Genomic DNA, 21,023 nt, shown 5'->3' on the forward strand with positions numbered 1-21,023 from the left:
TCCTATTGTGAATATATTATAAATTATTATGTTATAAATTATAATCGTACTCTAGACTCTGCATACTATAAATAAAAAGGTAAAAATTATAATTTGTCAAAATTTTCAATAAAAAAATCAATTTTTATATAAAAGTTTGATTGAATTATTTTCATTTTGCTCTTTTTGTGTTTTAAATTATTAGTTCAGAACACTCCATGAGTACCAAAATAAAACAAACAATTCGTTATGTTTTCCAAATTGTTATTTCACTATTAAAAGATTCTTATTTCCTATATTTTTTCAAAGTTGAAAAATGTAATATTGATAATAAGTCTTTTAAAAAATAATGAGTGAAAAAAAGCTTTTTGTGTTCAATTTCAAAATCATGTTTTGACATAGGTGATAAATTAACCTATTTATTTTACCTTAGTCTTCTATCCACCAATCACCACAGTTGATCCAAATCATGAAAAAATGATTTATCTCAACTACAATAATACTGAATAATAAAATAATAATGCTAAATCTATAACTTAAAATATTTCCACATTTTTTTTGAACATTTTTATCCAAACAATATATATTTTATTAACTGTTGTTAATTGTTATTAAATTTTTTATACGATTGATTTTTTTTTTATGAAAACATTATTAAATTTAAATTTTTAAATAGAAACTATTAAATTGAATTTTCAATTTCAAATAATATATTTTTTTTTTATAAAAATGTCTATGTATATTGTATATCTTGAGTTAAAGCTAGAGGAATGGGGGAGTTTTTTTATCTCTTTTTAGATATTTTCTTTTTGAACTTTTAAACTGTTGATAAAAAATAATAATAATTTATAAATAAGCTTTGGTACATTGAAATCTCTGAATATCAAATACTTTCGGTTGCTGAAAATTTGCCCATAATTCAGAGGGTTAAATTTGTAGAAAATTTCTAGTTATTTGTTTCCTAAAATTCATCCGATATTTAGATGTGTACGTTAAAAATGGTTTCACTATAATATTATTAGAATGGTGGATATAAATAAAAAAAAAAATAGACAAATATTCTCCTTTTGACTTTAAAATAAAATTTTATATGTTGATAATAATTGATTGAAATTCAAAACTGTAAACTTGAAGGTTTAAACAATTAAGTGACAGGGATGTGTGTGTATCATTATTACTTATTAGTAACAAAAATAATATAAACATTTATATTTACATATATACTTTATCATATATTTAAATACATAATATTGCCATCTGCTGAATTAATATTATGTCATATAACATATTATATATCTACTAGTATAGGTATTACTACTGAGATACAATTCTGTATGACTTTTTGTAAATAATTATGTTACGTTACGTCGTGATCGTTATTCGTAGTCACGTCGTTTCTTTACGACTTTTTGACTTTCCACGATCCATATGAACTATATTATAAATATATAATTTATAATCATGGTTTGTTTTAAAGTTTAATAATTATTGCCCTCGTCGTTATTTCGTATCTATTTGTTTATAACGTACACCAGTGATATTTATGCAGTTAAATTTTACTGTTTACTTACTATGTAGACTATATATTAGTGGCGTACACATGTGGGGGGATTAAGGTGTTTTTTAATACCCTCCCCTCACTTCACCTATATCGGAACTGTGTACACCACTGCTATATAATAATAATTAATAGTATATATATAATATTTTGTATGTATCGAAAACTTGATATACTTAAACATAATAGATACGAATATACGATATAGTAATTTTTGAAGTATATGTATATAATATTATATACGTGTGCAATAAGTATAAATCAGTGTATTATATTTTAAACGTATATGCAAAAATGATCAATTTTACATGACTGATATATAATCTACTTGGGCCATTGTGTTGTGTATTCATTACCATTTGGACTTAATAGGATATAACCATTTAGGGAAAACATAGAAATGTTAACTACTAATTATTGACTGTTCCACTTCAAAACATATTACAATAATATTATTATCTAGTCGATCGACCAAAAAACAAAAAAAAATATTATATATTATTTTTGCATGTTATACGCCCCTAAGTATTTAACATGATATGCAAATAATGCGTCGAGTGTATAAAATTTTTTCTAACACTGAGTAATAATTCAAAAATGGAATTTTAAATAATTTTTATTTGCATTTTTCCGCATGTAATATATTTTTTTTCAAATTAGAACTATTAATATATGTATGTATTTATCACTAAGATTTATTAAAAATTCTAAGACTATGGGCAATTTAAAAATTTGCAGAATGAGCAATAGAGATAGCCCATCTAAATCTACGATATTGCACGAGCTACGGAGTCTTGGATGCAACGAACGTATTAAATAATATGCGTACATTATTAAGTATTATTTATACGTCGTCTCATTATAAATCCAATATCGGTTTATACGTGAAATTATAATTATATTCATTAGGTGTATAAATATATATATTTTTTTTTTCATAGGGCATAATTTATTTTTTTACATTACCAATTGTATATTTGCTGTAATAATGTGCTGTAGGTATGTTAAATATTTAAACTCCTAATTGCATCACCCTCTTCAAATAAATATGTAAAAACGAATTGATTTTCAGTTAGAGTATATTTTATAATTGGTATTATTTGTCTACTGGGATAAAAAAAAAAAAAAGAACAGAGGTTGTTCTTTTGAAGCTCATACAAAGCAACAATGCATTTTCAATTAACAAAAAAAGTCAATAAAATTTGTTGTAAAAACTAAAATGAACACGAAAAAAGCAGTTTTATACTTGTATACGTGCCAAAATAAATTTTGAATATATTTCTTATAGTCTGAAACATACGTTGTATAGACATGATCTATATTACGTAATAAAATTCATTAAAAGATTCAGAAATCTTTCTTTTTAACAAAATTGACGCTAGACAATAAAATGTTAATTTTTTTTTAATGATTTGTGCTTTTTAAAGTTTAATTTTTATGTTAAAAAATAGTCGAAATATGGTACTAATAGGGTTGCCAACCAACCAGTATTTCACTTCGATAGACTCAAAAACCCTGTCCCCGGTATGAATTTTAAAATATTCTAAAAAATTTATAATGAAATCCTATAATGATCACCATGCTAATATTCTCCAAAAAAACAAATTTTCAAAAACAATAATGAATGATAAAATACGAATTAGTATGAAAATTTAAAAAAAAATATTTAACAAAAAGGTACTCGAGAACAATGGCATTGTACCTTAATAGTATTATCATTGAATATGAATCAAAATTATTGAATGCACATTGCATAATTTATTAATCAGATTAATTTAAATAAAATCATTGTTTAAAAATATGGTAATTGGTAAGTGATTCAATAAAAAATATTTTTTAAGTATTTAGAACTTAAATTTGTTAACAATACTCACTGAGAATAAAATTAAAATTAACTAAAATTATTTTCTTAAAATTTACAAAATATGTTATGTAGATTAAATAATATGCTATCTTACTTTTGAAATATACTTAAATATTTATACAAAAACTATTTATTTTTTATCTATTTATTATGATCAATGAAACTTTTTCATTTTCCATGTTCATACTACTGCATACACTCCATTATGAAGTTAATTTGTAAAAACATAAAAATCTGTTCACTAGTTATATTATATTAATAGTATAACTTTTTAATATTCTGTATATAAGTTAAGTATACTGTATAGTCTGTAAGTAAGTGCTATAAACTTATACAATAAATTCATTCTGTGACACTTTTCCAGAAGTTAATGTTTAACGGTTTATAAATTAAAAGCATATAAATTTTAAATTATAAAAATATCTATATTACAATATACAATTAGCTATAATTGATAATATCGTATTCATTAATTTTCAACATGTTTGGGTTTTGAAAATATCAATTTTAGCAAACTTTTAAACAAGTTAATTTTTTCCAAAATTTATGAGTACCACAACTTTTTTTTTTTACTCATATATTGTAACTAATTTTGTATAGTAATGTCGTAGTTATTTAATAAGTTAAGTAAGTAATTTTAATTCAAGTCGATTATTATAGATTATAATTTAGTGTAACAAATTCAAAACTCGAATAAATATAGTGATGCGCAATAAGTACCTTTACATTGTGTCTGTATACAGGTACCACGTAGATGTTTGTCTGACTTTTTCTTTAACGAATAACGAGAAGTGACGTAATAAGCGAAAACCCTTAAAATATTTTCGCGTGGGATTTCGTGCTTGTTTTTTTTTTAGAACTAGCTGCATATTTTGTAGTATTTTTATATTATATATATATTATATTATATATTATTTTATTTACTATTGTAGCGTGTATAGCCGCGTGACGAAAATAATTATCGTATACTCGCTCTGATTGATAATAACGATATAATTTATTATTACACGTTGTGACATAATCGCGTCATCAATCCCCTATATAGAATTAATCATAGAACATTCCCAAAGAAAAGTTATCTCTATTGAGTTGATAAAATATTAATACCTTAGTACGTTTATGAAGTTAAAAAACGTAATTTAACTCCACGTGTTTTTGTTAGGATACAAGTTACATTTTGTTGATAAAATGTGTCATCAGAAGCCCACCAGATTAATATCTAACATATTCAACGATAGTACAATACGTCAGTAACTATCAGTAGATAGTATTTATCACAAAAATTAGTTCAACTTATCATTGCCTAACCTAACTTATAAGTTAAAAAAATAGAACTAATAATAGGTAACATAAATAAAATAAAGTGTCTTTAGAAGTTAACCGTCGTACATCTCCTTCACTCAGAATTTTTTTAATTGTTTTTTTTCATATTATATACTCGTATACAATTATCCATCACTGGATTCAAATATTAAACATCCATTACTGGACAGTAACCAACGGTAGGTTACCCGCCCAATGATGATGATAAAGGCTAGGATAGTAAAGGATTTTGCATTTTTTTTAATGATAATATACATCAGGGTGATCTAATCTGTGGCTCACGTACCGCATGTAGTCCTTGAATCTTTTTTTGCTCTTTCTTAGAAGACTTATATTAAATAATAATAATAACACAATAATTATATTTTTTAATTATATTTTTTCAATTGTAATACAACGGATAATTTTCAGATTTTAAATTCTAAATATATAAGTAACCTAATCATCATAATAATTATATGTTAATGTAATAATTTTTGCATTATTTAATATATTGTTCATAATAAAATAAAATATAAATAATATCATTTTGTTTTTTTTTTGTTTTTATGAAAATATAAATTTATCCCAACTGTAAAATTTTAAACTACCTTGATATACAGGATACTACTTTTCCAACACAAAACGTGATTTGGTCATTTACAATAGTTCAAATAAATAGTTTTTATTTTATTTTGCATTTTTTATACTTTAATTAAATCTAGATAAGATTTTAATTTATTTTCATGAACACTCATAACGTAAGTATTATCGAAATATCATCATTTTTATAAAGATAGTCTATTAAGTAAATACTCGCTATCGATAATGAAAACAGTATTATATAGTTAATTCAACTATGTACACGAGTTATCTTAATTGTTGAATTACACGGTAGCGATATTGAGAGAACCTATTTAGTTATTGTTTTAATTTTAGGGAGTGAAGATATTTATTATATATCATTTATAATATTTTAAGGTCATTTTTTATTTTTGGGGAATTTTCTAGGTTTTTAGGTCATTATCATCCTAGCTCTAATGATGATAGATAAGCTCGAAATGTATGAAAAACTCGATTTTAGACATCGAGTAAAAACAAAAACAACAGCTGTCAAATCCTTATTTAACTAATCATATTGAGTGTTACTATAATGGCGTATGCTTTGGCTTTTTTTAGTACTTTTAAGTATAATATTAGAAAATAAGTATTTAGAGATACCTACTTGTAGTTAAACACTTAACAGCTGATGACGTTATATTGTGTCTTCGCCAACAGCATACGATTACGATATTTTATTATAAAGAGTGTACCAGCTACGAAAACCAACGACTGCAACAGAGTCACCAGGTTTTCGTGGAATTATAGTAGTGTTATCATAATATAATATAATACGAGGACCCCATATAGCGTCTCCAACACGCGCGCCATGAGCCCGTCGCCGCTGAGCGCGCGAGGTCACCAAACTCCGAGACAGTCATGTTCATCGCTAGTCGCAGAGACTTACGAGGTACGCTCGTTCGTGTCTGTACGACTATATACGTCTTATAATAGTGTTCTTAATGATATTGTACCGCATGTGTATTGCAGTGGCGTATATTTTCAGCATGAGCGCCTATATAAAGCGGCGAGGAAAGATAATAAATGTCCCGACGATCAAACAATAAATATTTTTTATCTATCATCGAAGCCGCTCGACTCGTTCGTCGATTAAACGTTGTTCGTGACAAATAAACTCTACTATAGTCAATGCAATAGATATTTCGATGTATGAATTTAAAAAAAATAATATACGATAAAACAAACATTTCGAGTTAAAAAAAAAAAAAAGAAAAAAACTGTCACACTGAATTACACAAAAAATCGTAGATATTTATTATAATACTGTATAGTTGGGCGCATAAACCAATATCTACTATTACCGCGATTCATATACATATATTACTCTATGGTGACTATATAGTACAATCAATTATTATTATTAGATGAATATGCATTGAACCAAAATATACTACTTATATATATATATATTTAATATTATAATGTACATAACCATTGACCCTATTTCTATTTATTCATTAGACTCACTTGACCATATTATATTGTTTTCTAGTATGAATATTCTAACTGCTTATCATATGTCACACGGCGTTATAGATAGGCAATTTAGGTACAGCAACGTCACTATTGACGGTCCATTTTCGATAAGACGTCTTGTTCAACAATAATACATGAAAGTACATTAAGAATTTATTATTAATGAGTAAGAATACATTCGGTAAAATTAAAAATTATGGAATATAGTATGTCAATAGGATGCAATTTTAGATAGCTGAAATTAATAATAATTTTTTTCCCAATCCGTAATTTTATTTAAAATTTATAAAATATAAACTATACTGAACAGTAATATAAAAATAAATGTATTGTAGGTACATTATTATAGATATTTATAACTTTACTTATTATAAATATAATATTATATGCGTATTGTGTTTAATAATCCTCCCATTTATCGGCATTCGCAAATTATAATAATTATTATTGTTCTTAATGTTACTTATTCTATACAATTATTTAAAATGTTTAATACTTTATAATATATTATACTTTATAAGTTATATGTGTTTGTAATCATTAACCGTATTTTCAGTATAAAATATGAACATATTGTATTTTATATGATTTATACCTTATATAATACACAACTATTGAATAATGGTATAATGATTTATAAAACAATAAATTTATTATTTTTTTAAGTATTACTATTAGATGTACTTAAAATAATTAATGAAATTGTAAATTAAATTGTATCAATGATAATTATGTAAAAAGTATGTTAATAGGTGGTTGGTCTAAATATTAAATTAATATTATCTTTGTAGTTTGTATAATAATATTTTAGGTGCTACATAATAATGTATAACAATTAAGAATGAACCAAAAAAAAGTAAATTTTATCCATCATAAGAGATTTTGTATAAACTTAACTATAAAACATATTCACCTAGTGTATTAATTAAAAAATTTAATAAAAGAAAATTTAATATTTTTTGCTTTGAATTTTCTTATAAAATAATATACTTATTAATCTATAAGATAAAATGTACATACATAAAATATAAAATATATTTTTATAACTTCACTGTAATCCATATTTTAATGTTTTTTTGGGAATTCAAAGTAATATAAAAAGTGATTTAGTTAAAAATTTACATTTTCCAATGTCATCCAATTGTAACGATTGCAAATCTTCTTATAAGATTTATTTATATTAGATATAGATATTAGATATAATACTTACTATTATTATTATAATGCTTTTAAATTTCGAAACATCGTGCATCTCTGAATTAGGTTTACCGATATTGTGGCTTGTGAGTAGGAATTAATTAAAAATAAATAAAACACAATTAACGATACGATTAAAATGTGTAATTGATAACACTCAATCGCTAGCGTGTTAATATTATCTTCTAAGTAGGCGGAATTTGTTGATTTTATTAGTCGTATATTATATAGTACAGCTTAAATGAATATTAAAGTTAACAATTCATAAAACCATTACCCATATTTTATTGTAACACGTCATACTGTTTTTTTAAAAAAGAATATTTAATCATTTCATAATATATTTTAGTCCTTAAACACTTTAGATATAAATATATATATTTGTGAATTAATGTGTTGTATAGTAAGTGCGATAATTATAATAATGTCGACTTATAAGCACGAACAAACCCTAAGAACTGTTGCATAAATGTATAATATACAATCAATTATTTTCTATTTATAAAGTATAAAAAAATAATAAATGGCAAACTGTTTGCCGCATAATTCGATTGGTCAGTCTTTGTGGTCTTCTAGTTAGATATTTCAGCGTATAGTGTAGTTTAGTCCATAGAATTTGGAAGTTTTTTCGCCAATTTTGAAGTCTTATCTATTCTACTTTCTGTTCGGGAAGTTTTTTAATTGACTGTTATCGATGTTATGAGTGTCATAAGTATGATAATTTCGTATCGTTATAAAGTCGTTTATTTCATAAGATACAAAATATCATATTATAATGTACTATATTATTATTATTTTTTTTTTTTATTAATGCCAATATATGAGTAATACCGTTTCAACGAAATGTTTCTAGTACCTAGTTATTGAAAGTCGCTACATCAATGCAATCGATTCGACTACTCGCGCCTTCACCGTTATAAGACATAATAAGCCACATTATTACTACTCAATAATCAAACATACGATTTATCATTGTATAGATAATAATATTATACAACTAGTCGAATAACCGATACGCGTAGGTACCTATGTTTCCACTGAGTGTTTACAAAATGCATAATATATACATATCATATGACTCGCATATATAACGATATTGCAATTTAATTATTACATTTATTTATATAGATACCTGCCAGTACGAAATTTTCAAACGCGGCAGCAAACTATATATAATCAATGACGGTAAGTCGCTTAATTATTATCATCGAATATCGACGTGCGTTATAAACGAGTCCGTTTGTACACTGACCTTGGACTGCCAACGACTACCGACGTGCGTGTACTCATTTAATCTTTATATATGACTGTTACTGTACACGTTTTATGATACAAAAATATCATACATACCATTCATTATTATATTATAATAATATATTGTACGATATCTATATATCAACTCGGGGGATATATTGTTACGGTTGAAGTTATCTGTACGTCATATACTGCAATTGCATCGTACCGGGGTGTATTCGACATTATAATAAACCAGTACGCGAAGTGTCTCGAGTCGACAAATATATATTAACATTCTATAACATAAAATAATATATATTATATCGTATAGACGATTGTACACGAGTATACCGATACGGTGTATCGTGTGGCGCCGCCGAAACGGAAATATCTTTATATTATTATTATTATAAAATAAGTATATATATATGTATGATATGCACACACACGCTGTTATTAAATAATAAAAACGAGGACGCATGATGGATGGCGAGATCGGTTTTTAAAAAATGAATAAATACTGCGTCGGATGCGATAATTATTCGTATCGATACGCGGTGTTATATAATTATTGTCGTATACACACGATGTGCACCTATCGCATACCACGATAATTAATACCTATAAGTAGTGAATAGTATAGGAGAAATAATAATGTTTTAATACTATAATATTATATATATATGTGTATACATAATAATGATAACCGGAGTCGTCGCGGCACATTAAACGGACGATCGTTAAAAAACGTTAGCATATTATTATTATAACGAGTTTTACAGCCCGCCCAGACTTGAAAAATATGTTTTCGATTTTATTTTGTCTACCATTGCAACGTTTTAGACAAATTTAATAAATTATAATACATTATAATATACCTATGTATACAGGACTACACATAGGTAAATACAAATCAAGCTTGGATTAAGGACCCTCTGGGCATTGGGGCAAACATTCCCCTCTCAACTCCCATCGGAGCAAAAATAAAAAAATTAAACTGTAAGTACACAGGGTTTAAAAAAAAATAAGCCCTTGTTCTGGAATATACAGTGCTCTCACGCTTAACTTTATAAATACAAAATAAAAGGATTGAGAGTTCCATTTAAATAGATGATAATATTACATACCTATTACTGATAATTGAACAATATTATCATTATTGTTTATTTTAAAATTTTAAAGTTTAGAAATATTTTATACAAAAACGTATGATTGTATGATAAGTGATAACTCGGGTAGTGGGGTAGTGGGGTATCTATTGCAGAAGATATTTTGATGTATTGAATAATATTATAACTCACCAAGCCGTCGTAATATTATAGAAATCGTTTTTTACGTGTTAAATTCGAAAAAACATTTTTATTATAATTTTAAAATAATTCTAGATTAAAAGACAAGGGTACACAATTCGAAACTACTCTTTAAATTTTATTTTGGCACTGATATCGCTGGTATAATAATATGAATGAAAATAGAAACCTCACTTGAAGGAGTATTAAAGCAGTTATACACCTCTTCCATTTCACGTGGAATTGAACGCCACTTTTGGGGAAGAGAGGGAGTTACATACATAAAATGTATTGCATACGTCATATTTACACATTAAACATATTATATCTATATTATTTATACGGTGGGCGAAAAACATATCATGATCTGAAGACGACCTTGCTTTACAGAGACACGTACGAATTTCTATACTATAAAAGTGTAAAAATACGTAAATAAGGAGCGTGCAATAACTTTATCTGACGTCCAATAATTCATTTATGAATAATTTAAGGGATGTATAGGAGACATAAAATTGTACGTAATTTCGGATATTTTAGTATTTGACCCAAGGAAAACTAAAATAATAATATACATTATACAGTATATAAAATGTATACGAATATAAATAGATTAAAGATACATATAGAGTATATAATATATAAGTGTTATACAGTCTATAACAATATGCAATATATGATGTATGGACCCTCATCAACATCAACTATAATATAAGATACATTTTTTTTTATCACTAATAAAAAGTACTCTAAAGTATATATTAAATAAAATATATAATTTTCCTGAAAATTGTAATCGTTTTAGAAATATATAACGAAACGCAATGATAATAATGTATTACATCAGCTGCTGTAAACACGCGTTTATTTATTCAAAAACCGTTTATAAAATATATTATGAAAATATTCGGGAACGATTTAAAATAATATTATGCTGTTACAAAGTAAACCGTAAGACCGGTGTACAAGTTTCGAGAGATAAAAAAAAACGAATGGACCAATTTGTTTTGGCAGACCGATAAGGAAGTGTAATCGGACAATTCATAATACCTACTGCAATATATTATAATTACATCCGCCGAAAGAATGCCATTGCAAATGCAAAACACGGGTGTGGACGGTATATATTAACGTATGTATTAAAGTTATCAAATTTTCCCCTGTGTTCAGAAAGTATGCAGACTATAACTACAAAATAATATGTATTGGAGAAATCATTATTGTAGATGCGATTTGCTAATCAATAGATGATTAAAAGTAGACGATATTCAACGATATTAATTCTAACGTTTAAAAATTTTTTTTTCGAATCTTCACGTCAAATAACATTGCACAATAATCTATTTTTACAATACGCGTCTACGTCGCAAAGAAATGTTTTTTACATTTTTCTACAATGTTCGTCGGGCGTACCTTTAACGAGCTTTCGTAAATATAAAAAAAAAAACGTTCACGATAATATTATATCATATCTAGAATATCACCTACAAATGTCCAAATTAGTTCACAAAATGTCTTTATAGTGTTTGTTAAAAATTTCAAGTATCTACAGTTTTTTTGTATAAATAATTGCAACATCAAAAAAAATCAAAATCGATTTAATTCTGTCATCCACCGAGAGTGAAAGCGTAATTGGTAACCCCGCGGCATTTAAACCAAACAATCGAACACAGTAATAGGTAATAGGACCTATATTATAGGAAGCGGTTTATTGTATTTTTCGTAATATCTATCATAATAATCTTTCTTTTTTTAAACACTCAACAGATAGGCCTGTGTAAAATTACGTTTAAATGATTAACGTTATGCACATCAAATATAAATAGTCTTATGTGCAGTTCATTATTTTAAACCGTAGTCAGTCAGCACTCAGTTGACGCACCTCCCCTTGGGACCGCCGGCCACCGCCCCTATCGTGGCAGGGCGTTATAACATATAGCTGGTCATATAATATTTAACACCGAGCACTTAGGTACGTTTTGCGTAAATTATGTGTAGAAATAATCTAAATTAACTCTTTGCACGAGACCTTAATACTAATATTATTCAGCGGGTTATTTTTAATACATTATACAGCAAAGCGAAGTAGGTAGGTATAGTTAGGTCTAATACGTAGGTATATGGGTATAGGTACCTATACGTAACGCGAGGTAGGTGTATCGCATTCTAGGCTGCTGCTGCTACGCGAGCGGTTCCGTTCACCGTTTCGTCCATATTAAAAATTAATTAATTTATATTTTATTCGGAATAAGTCATTAGGATATTAAAAAAAGCCTTGAGATAATATTGATTAAATAATTCTGTACGCAAAAAACTGTGTAATATACACGTGCGACTTGCATAACGATATATAACACACGTACAGCTTACCTATAACACACGAATAAAACAGAAAGTGTCGAGTTCTCACGACAGGTTTGCGTACGCAGAGGCACCTTTATGTGTGATAAATATGCTAATGGAGTTGGGTGCACTTGGAGAGCCGTCACATAATTAAAAGCGGCTAATAAATTTAACGTTCCCGCCGACTTGTGCGAGTAAACGGTATTAGGTAAATGTCAATAATCTCGTGTGACCGTCCTGGGATCTGACACAATCGCAGTGTTCCGATTTCTGACAATAATAATACTGACACTGGTGACGTGCAATCGTAAAACTGTAGAACGTTGAGTAATTTTATTTTTCACAGTGGCGAGTTCTTTCTTCGTGCCACTTCGTCGGTGTTGTGAAGTACTCATCCGTTTGCAAAAAAGTATGAATACGCAGGTATTCAAATACTTTTTTTTTTTGAATTGGCATGAGACAGGTGTACTTTCAATGTCAAGTATAACGGTTTTTATGGTAGTTCAAATACTTTTATTCAAGATTTTATATTTGAACAGCTACATTTTAGATTCCTAGTGTAGTAATGAATGTACCGATTTTCACAATGAGTGTGATTTTTTTTTTATGCCCAAAGAAAACTTTTTACAGTTCAAAATTCTACAATTTTGATTATAATATGAGTACTATTTCTGACAGGTAGTGAATTAAAATTAGTACCTATGTACTTAGAAAATTAAAAATATAATATTTCATTCGTGAAATCATCAGTGAAAATATTTAAAAAAAAATTTTTTTTTTGAAAAAGAATACCTACTCGAATAACACTGGTTTTCAACAAAATCAATTGTGTTTTTCTGTTTTATGCAATTAAAAAAAACTAATAACTATAGACACTATTGCAGTTTCAACCAAATAATTAAATGGGTAAGCATCCTATTGATTTATCTTAATAACATGATTTTAAAAGCTTAGGATAATGTTAGGTTAGATACCTACTATTAAAACTTTAACACAAGATTATTCACTTATAGTCATATAATAGAAATAAAAAATATTGAAATTACATAAAACTTTTTAATGTCAAATTTGATGAAATTGGATAATTAAGTGAAAAAAAAATGTAGGCAAATGGATACCGCTTTGTTGTACATTAGTACAACAGTGTAGTCACTGTTAAAAAGTTAAATTGAGTGCTATATCATAGTAGATACACGAAAAACACTACTGAGTGGATACGGTCAGTCAACTTATACAACAAAGTACATTTTATGAGATATTGTTTTTAATATAAGTATAGCTATTGAAGTCATTTCACTGTTAGTATTACAGTATGATGATATAATTTTTTCTGAAAATATTGTATTATAAAATAAAAATCCTAATTATATTATGGTACATAATAATAAAATATACATAAACATTTATTTTTAAGTTTCCACAAATAATGTTTTTAAATTACCTTTACTTGTATGAAAATAATTAACATTGTTATTTCCTGTTTATATAAGTAATGTCGTCAAATTTGAACTTAAAATGTCTATAAAAGATAATTGTCTGCATATTTTTTAGATTTTATGATTTTAGTATGAACTACTATTATGAGGAATCTTGTAATAAATTTTTAAAACTTTGATATAAATAAAAGAAACATTTTATGAATTTTTAAGTACAGTTTCCACTTTTTTGCAATTTTGATGAAATTCATCAAAATTTTAATTCCAAATATCTATAAAAAAAAAAAAAAATTGTAGATATATATTTTCAATACTTTTATACAGATATAAGAATAACTTTTGAGGGATCTTGTATTCAATTTTCAAAATTTTCGATACAGTGAATAGGTAGGTTTTTATCTATATTTATAGAAAAAGTAATTACATTTTTTTAAATTTATTCCTACGGTCACCATGCAGTATTTGTAATGAGTTCGAAGGTGCTAATTTTTTTATAAAGTGTACTAATAATTTACAATTTAATTTAATTAATATAGGCTGGCTTATCGTTTTCACTTACAATATTATTTTTGAACATAATGATTTATTATTGAATTCAAATTCATACATCTATTTAATGACAAGATACACTAAAAACTCATAGTTATTTATAGTTATATGTGACAAAAAACATATTTCATGCAAGTATAGAATGTGTATAGATCATGGATATTTTACAATTATTAGTTTCAAGTATTCAATATCAATATGGACAAAGTGAGAAATGTTGAAGTTGAGCAATGTTTTTAGGTAATGATCATTAAAAAAAAACTTATATTTAAAAAGTAATCGAATGGTATTTTTTAAGACACAAAGATAAACCGTTATTTTAATGAAAGTTTTTAACTTACAAGTTATAATTAAAGTTTGTATAAGATAACATAAAACATTTGGTTTTATACTGTTTCAAAGTACTTTTAATTACTAATATTAATTTTCATAAGTGAGAAACAGAAATTGTTCAAAGCTGATAGTCATTTATATGAGATTGGGAATGGAATAAAATCTAAAATCGAAATGTTAACAATTATATTGTAAATAAATACAATGTAGCAGTATACATTATATATATGTATAAAATAACAAATCACAATATAAACTCATACAATAATAACCATAAAATTAACACAATAATAAAAAAATTAACATTTAAAATGTTCTAAATTTAATGCACAACAATATTGTATATTATTATCTTTCACCATGTAGAAGTATTTTAACCAGGTTTGAGAGAATGGTTGAATTGTTTGTTAAATTTGAAAACAAAACCACCTTAACTACCTTTAGAACAAATAAAAAAAGAGAGATCTTTTTTATTGGCAAGTATGTTTACAATCCAGTGTAAGGCACAACGGCAGTATTTCTATAATATATTCTATAATTTTGATTCAGTTAGCCAGGCAAAGTTTTGAGGTTTGCGATCTGCAGATGGGTTGATCATTATATTAATAAAAGAAGGTCCACTTGTATCCTGTCAAAAACAATTAATTGTATAAATATATGGTGTAACTCAAAAATATTTGTATGGTTATAATAAATAAATAAAGATATTCCATAACATAACTCTCTTTTTCTATTAAATATAAGTGTAACTACATTTAGGTACTATAAATTTAGTATACAGAAAGTTATATTAAAAAAACCACAAATTAACAATAATAATAATAATAATAATATGTAATAATTATTATTATTAAATTATTACACAAGAATAATTATTTATGTTTGTCTATTGCGTATTTTGAATATTTTTACTTGACTACTAAGTTAACATTTAACATTAAATACTTGGTAATAGTTATTTGTTAAATATTAGAACCTACACAGTTTTTAGAAGTTTTAATTTTATACAAATCACACAAATAATTACATTATTTAAAATTAAAATAAATTTATGTATTCTAATATTGATTATAAAATTAAGTCATTGAATTCCAAATGAAAGAGTAAACATATTAGATGCTTACTACTTTAATTATATTTTACAGTTAAACATAATATTAAGACATTAAATAATTAAAATATTATTTAGAATGTACTTTTTAATTTACAAAAAGGAAACGTTAAACAATCTGTATTAAGATTTCTCTTCTATAATATTATAATCCATATTCTCTTGTTGATTTTATTTCAATACTTTAATATTGAATCAAGTCAATATTATTAAAAAATAACTAAATAAAATATTTACCATAAATGCTTTTCTCACTGCATTAGAAACTTGTTCAACAGTTGTACAAAAATATCCTTTGCGACCAAATAGAGTCAAAATATTTTCATAATGTATGTTAACAGATAGGCAATTAGGAGGAATACTAAAAAATAATAATACAATTTTAAATTATATATCACCAATAATAAAATAGAACATATTATATTCTATACATACACATCAGCTAAATTTTCAGAATCTTGCACCAAACTCCAAGTGGATTCATCTACACCTCCATATATCCCATTATTATTAACAACAATAATGACAATTGGTAATTTGTATCTAAAATTATAAATATAAATTATAATATCAAAAGCTTAAAATATTATAATATTCATTAAGTTCAATCAATGATTTACTAAATGCATCAACACCAAGTTGTATAAGGCATATGACCTTATCAAATCATTGATAACATTATATAATAATTTATCATTTGAAAAAACAATGTTGGATTATTATTTTATTTTATTCAAAATTCAAATATCTAATTTAAATATAAGTGCAATAATAAAATGTTTATTAATAAATTATATTTTCACAAGTAATATTTGATATGATTAATTGGTTAATTATAGCATCTTAAATTATATGAAATCTTTGTTTAAGTTAGAATATAAATGCAATAATAATTTATCAATAATCTTTATTCAATAAAATGTTTAAAAAATAATTGCAAGTCAATATTTTTAAATTACTCATAATATATAGATAATAAGTAAAAAATATATGACTAACCTGACCATTGTTTCTACTTCCATTCCAGAAAATCCAAACGCTGAATCACCTTCAACACATAAGACTCTTTTTCCAGGTTCATATTTTTGACACCATAAGGCAGCAGCAATAGCAAATCCTAATCCAACTCCCATAGTGCCAAATGTTCCTAAATAATAAATAAATAATTTATATTAGAACATTAATAGTATTATCATTAATTAGTTTTAAACTTACCAGCATCGAGTCTATGCCTAGGTAAATTATTTAATAATACAGCTCTACCAATGTCCATTGTATTTGCTCCTTCACTTACAATAATACAATCTGTAAATAAATGCATTTATTATTTTTCTTGATTATCAATATTATAGTTATTTATTAGAATAAGTGTAACTAATGGGTGGTTTATCCTCTAATACTTATAATAATTTTATTTTTTCTTCTTAAATTCTCTTATTATTGCATTAAAATATAGTTTGTGTATTACTTTTGAAAAGAAAAAACATTAACAAAACACAGAATAACTTAAATACAACAATTTCAAAAAACACAGATTTAAACTTGTGATTAAAGTCAGAACTATAAGTTTATTTTCTTAAGAAATTAAAAATAAAATATAAACCAGAGTTAAAACAAAAAGTTATATTTTAAATAGAATTTTTAATTACTATGAATAATAGTATTGTACTATTATACCTAGTAATTAGTACCTAAAATGTATTAATTAATGTATTTATTGTGTATAAGGTAAAGTAATGTATAAAGTAATGTAATATTATGATGTATACAACAAGAAGGAATCAACTTCAGATGATTTAATATAAAAAAATATACTTTTAGTGAACCTATTAATTATAATATATTATAAGTGTTTGACTATAAATTAGAATTATTTGCTTACACTTATTCTTTAGATCTAACAGTATAAGTAGTCCAAGTTCACAATGCATATTTTTTCTTTTAAATAAATAAATGAAAATAATGTAATATATTAACATATATTTTGATTTTTTTTTATAATTAAAAAGTATTAAAATAGTAACTAGAAAGGTAAAGAAAAATAAAGATTCAGATTTTAAATTTAACTTATTGCAAAACTCATTAGATACACAAATATAATATAATAATAATACTCAGAAAGTAAAAACAATAAATATAGAATCTTAAAATTTTTTAAATATAATTGTAGTGTTTGACAATTATTGGTACTTATGCGTTATCGCGACTACCACATATTATGGGTTATAGCGATGCTATGTCCCACTCTAATCGTACATTTTGCAAATGAATTCTATTTCTAATTCTATTAAGGATAATTAGGGCCTAGGGGCCAAAACGGAAATATCCCTCGATTTGCTATGCAACACCACTTAGGGTAGGTCACAGGGTTAAAAAAAACAATGCCCATAATTTTGCTAACAAGTAACAAACAACATTATAAATAAATACATTGACATTAGCTTTAGATAGTTTTGTATTATTATACAGTATACACATATTAAACAGACATGCATTGTACGCTATGTGTTCGACATCAAGGTAGTCGCGATAATGCACAAGTACTCAATTATTATTTCATTATTTTTCTACAAATCTTTTATTTTATAACATTACTGCATTAGATATAAAAAGAATAAATATTTTTTGTAAAATATTAAAGGAGCGTATAAATTAGAATATACTTAATAGCTAATATTACTGTATAAACTATTAATGTATCAATATTGAGTTTATACATAATAAGTTTCATAAAATCATAAATGTATGAGGTGAAACCAACCTTTTGGAATATTATCATATATATGTTGAAAAACTGTGTAGTAGTTTAATGGTACAGATGTATCTTTCATCATTGACTGAAAATAAAAATAATTCTTATTTAGTATGCACAATTAAGTATTTATGAAAATATACAATTTGAACAATAATGATTTATTGAATGTAATTATTAATATAGTGATTTAGTAATGTCAAAGCTCTTTAAGAGTATTAGATGTCGGATGAAGAAAAAGTATCTATTCAGCAAAGTTGCCATGAATAATGAAATGGAAAAATTATTCAAATCATAGAAAATTGATTTAAACTAATATTCATTAACTTAATTTCTTACCTCTACATATTTTTTATTTGACAAACATTTTTCTTTAAGTTCATCCAACCATTCAGTTCTTATATTTTTCCATTTTTTGTCAGATAAACAAACATTTAATGCATTAATTGCAGCATGCATATCTGCTTGAATTGCAACAGCAGCTTGTTGGCTGTTATGTAACTCTTCTGCGCTTATGTCTATCTGTACAAACTTTACATTAGCATTGAATCTTGGTGGTTTACCAAAATGTAGAATCCAATTTAATCTTGCACCAAGTAACAATATGACATCAGCATTTAGCAAAGCGTAAGTACGTGCAGATGCTACACTCAAAGAATGTTCATCAGGCACTACGCCTTTACCCATTGGTGTAGCTATAAACGGTAAGCCAAATTGTTCAATGAAATGTCTTATGGGATACTCTGCACGGCCGTAGGCAGCACCTAAATGCATTGATATTTAAAAATATAGTAAGTAATGTTGTATTTTAAAATATGTTTTTCTTACCTTTGCCAACAATAATAAGAGGGCGTTTGGCATTGATTAACAGTTCTGCAGTAGATTCAATATTTTGAATATCAGGAAATATTATTGGAGGTTGTGAGATTAATGGTTTGTTCACTACCTTATCAACAGGAATTCGGGCTGATAGTAGATTGGAAGGAAAATCTAAATATGCAGCACCTATGGAAAAAACTTAATCAATTATGGGTTTTCTTAGTAAAGGATTATAAACGTTATTACCTGGTCTACCATAAGTAGCATAGCGTATTGCTTTTTCAACATGGACAGGTATAAGGGCAGCATTTGGGGGCCTTGCACTGTACTTGCAATAGGGTCTACTGAGTTCGACTTGGTTGCATTCTTGAAATCCACCGATTCCTTCATGATCTTCAGCACAAGAGCCACCAATTACCAAAAGGGGCCTAAATCAATAACTATTTTTATAAAACAATCTGTACACCAAATATTGTTAGAGAATTATAAACAACAGACCAACAGTTGATTTGTGCATTTGCCATTCCGGCCGTGACATGAAGTAATCCGGGGCCAGACACCACCAGACAAACACCGGGTTTACGAGTAAGATAACCGATTGCTTGGGCTGCATATACTGCAGATTGTTCATTGCGCATTCCGACGTATTTAAGACCTACTTGTTGCAGGGCCATGCTGAATTCAATGACTGGAATGCCAATAATGCCAAAAACATATTCGACACCCTATATAAGCATGGAAACAATCAATTTATTTTGTTTTTTAAAGGTATAATGACATAAATATAATTAATAAAATACTAACTTGATGTTGTAATGCTTGAGCAAGAATGTTATTTCCATCGATATCCTCCACATCGTTGGACATATTTTGGCAGTTAGATTTTATGAACGATGCCTTATGAAGTAGAAACGACTAAAATATTATGTTAACAAATTACCTACCTATAACTAAATTAAAGGTTTGAGAGAAACTCAGAAACTATAATGATCTATTTTACTAAAAAAAAAATATATATGTATAACAGCAGTCGGCAATGAATATTATATCATAGCATGCAATTAGCAATTATAATTTAGATTTCAGAAAAACAGGAAATAATAAATAATTAGGTACGTAGATGGTATTAAATTATAAAAATATAATCGTTATGATTAT

The 21,023-nt window shown here is 26.1% G+C and overlaps 1 protein-coding gene across 1 annotated transcript; it reads right to left on the minus strand.

Annotated features, from left to right (window-relative positions):
* Nucleotides 1-15,352: 15,352 nt before the first annotated feature.
* LOC114132285 (2-hydroxyacyl-CoA lyase 1) lies at nt 15,353-20,893 on the minus strand. Its single transcript, XM_027997699.2, has 11 exons — nt 20,670-20,893; nt 20,364-20,590; nt 20,112-20,293; nt 19,875-20,051; nt 19,386-19,810; nt 19,056-19,131; nt 17,510-17,599; nt 17,294-17,441; nt 16,730-16,837; nt 16,532-16,655; nt 15,353-15,811 (listed from the first exon to the last, which is right to left on the minus strand). Exons 1-11 carry the CDS (start codon nt 20,730-20,732, stop codon nt 15,716-15,718), a joined length of 1,716 nt encoding a protein of 571 aa, XP_027853500.2. The 5' UTR covers nt 20,733-20,893; the 3' UTR covers nt 15,353-15,715.
* Nucleotides 20,894-21,023: the final 130 nt, after the last annotated feature.

The sequence above is a fragment of the Aphis gossypii genome, chromosome 1 (assembly GCF_020184175.1).
Source record: "Aphis gossypii isolate Hap1 chromosome 1, ASM2018417v2, whole genome shotgun sequence".
In the NCBI taxonomy this organism is placed as follows: Eukaryota; Metazoa; Arthropoda; class Insecta; order Hemiptera; family Aphididae; genus Aphis; species Aphis gossypii.

What these genes read in the sequence shown, in the direction of transcription:
- LOC114132285 (XM_027997699.2), bottom strand. Translation starts at nt 20,732, where the DNA reads ATGTCCAACGATGTGGAGGATATCGATGGAAATAACATTCTTGCTCAA. An exon ending in TGCTACTTATGGTAGACCAG is followed by an intron (nt 20,052 to 20,111) that starts GTAATAACGTTT and finishes TTTTTTCCATAG; the next exon opens with GTGCTGCATATTTAGATTTT. An exon ending in GAAGTAGAAACAATGGTCAG is followed by an intron (nt 16,838 to 17,293) that starts GTTAGTCATATA and finishes TTATAATTTTAG; the next exon opens with ATACAAATTACCAATTGTCA.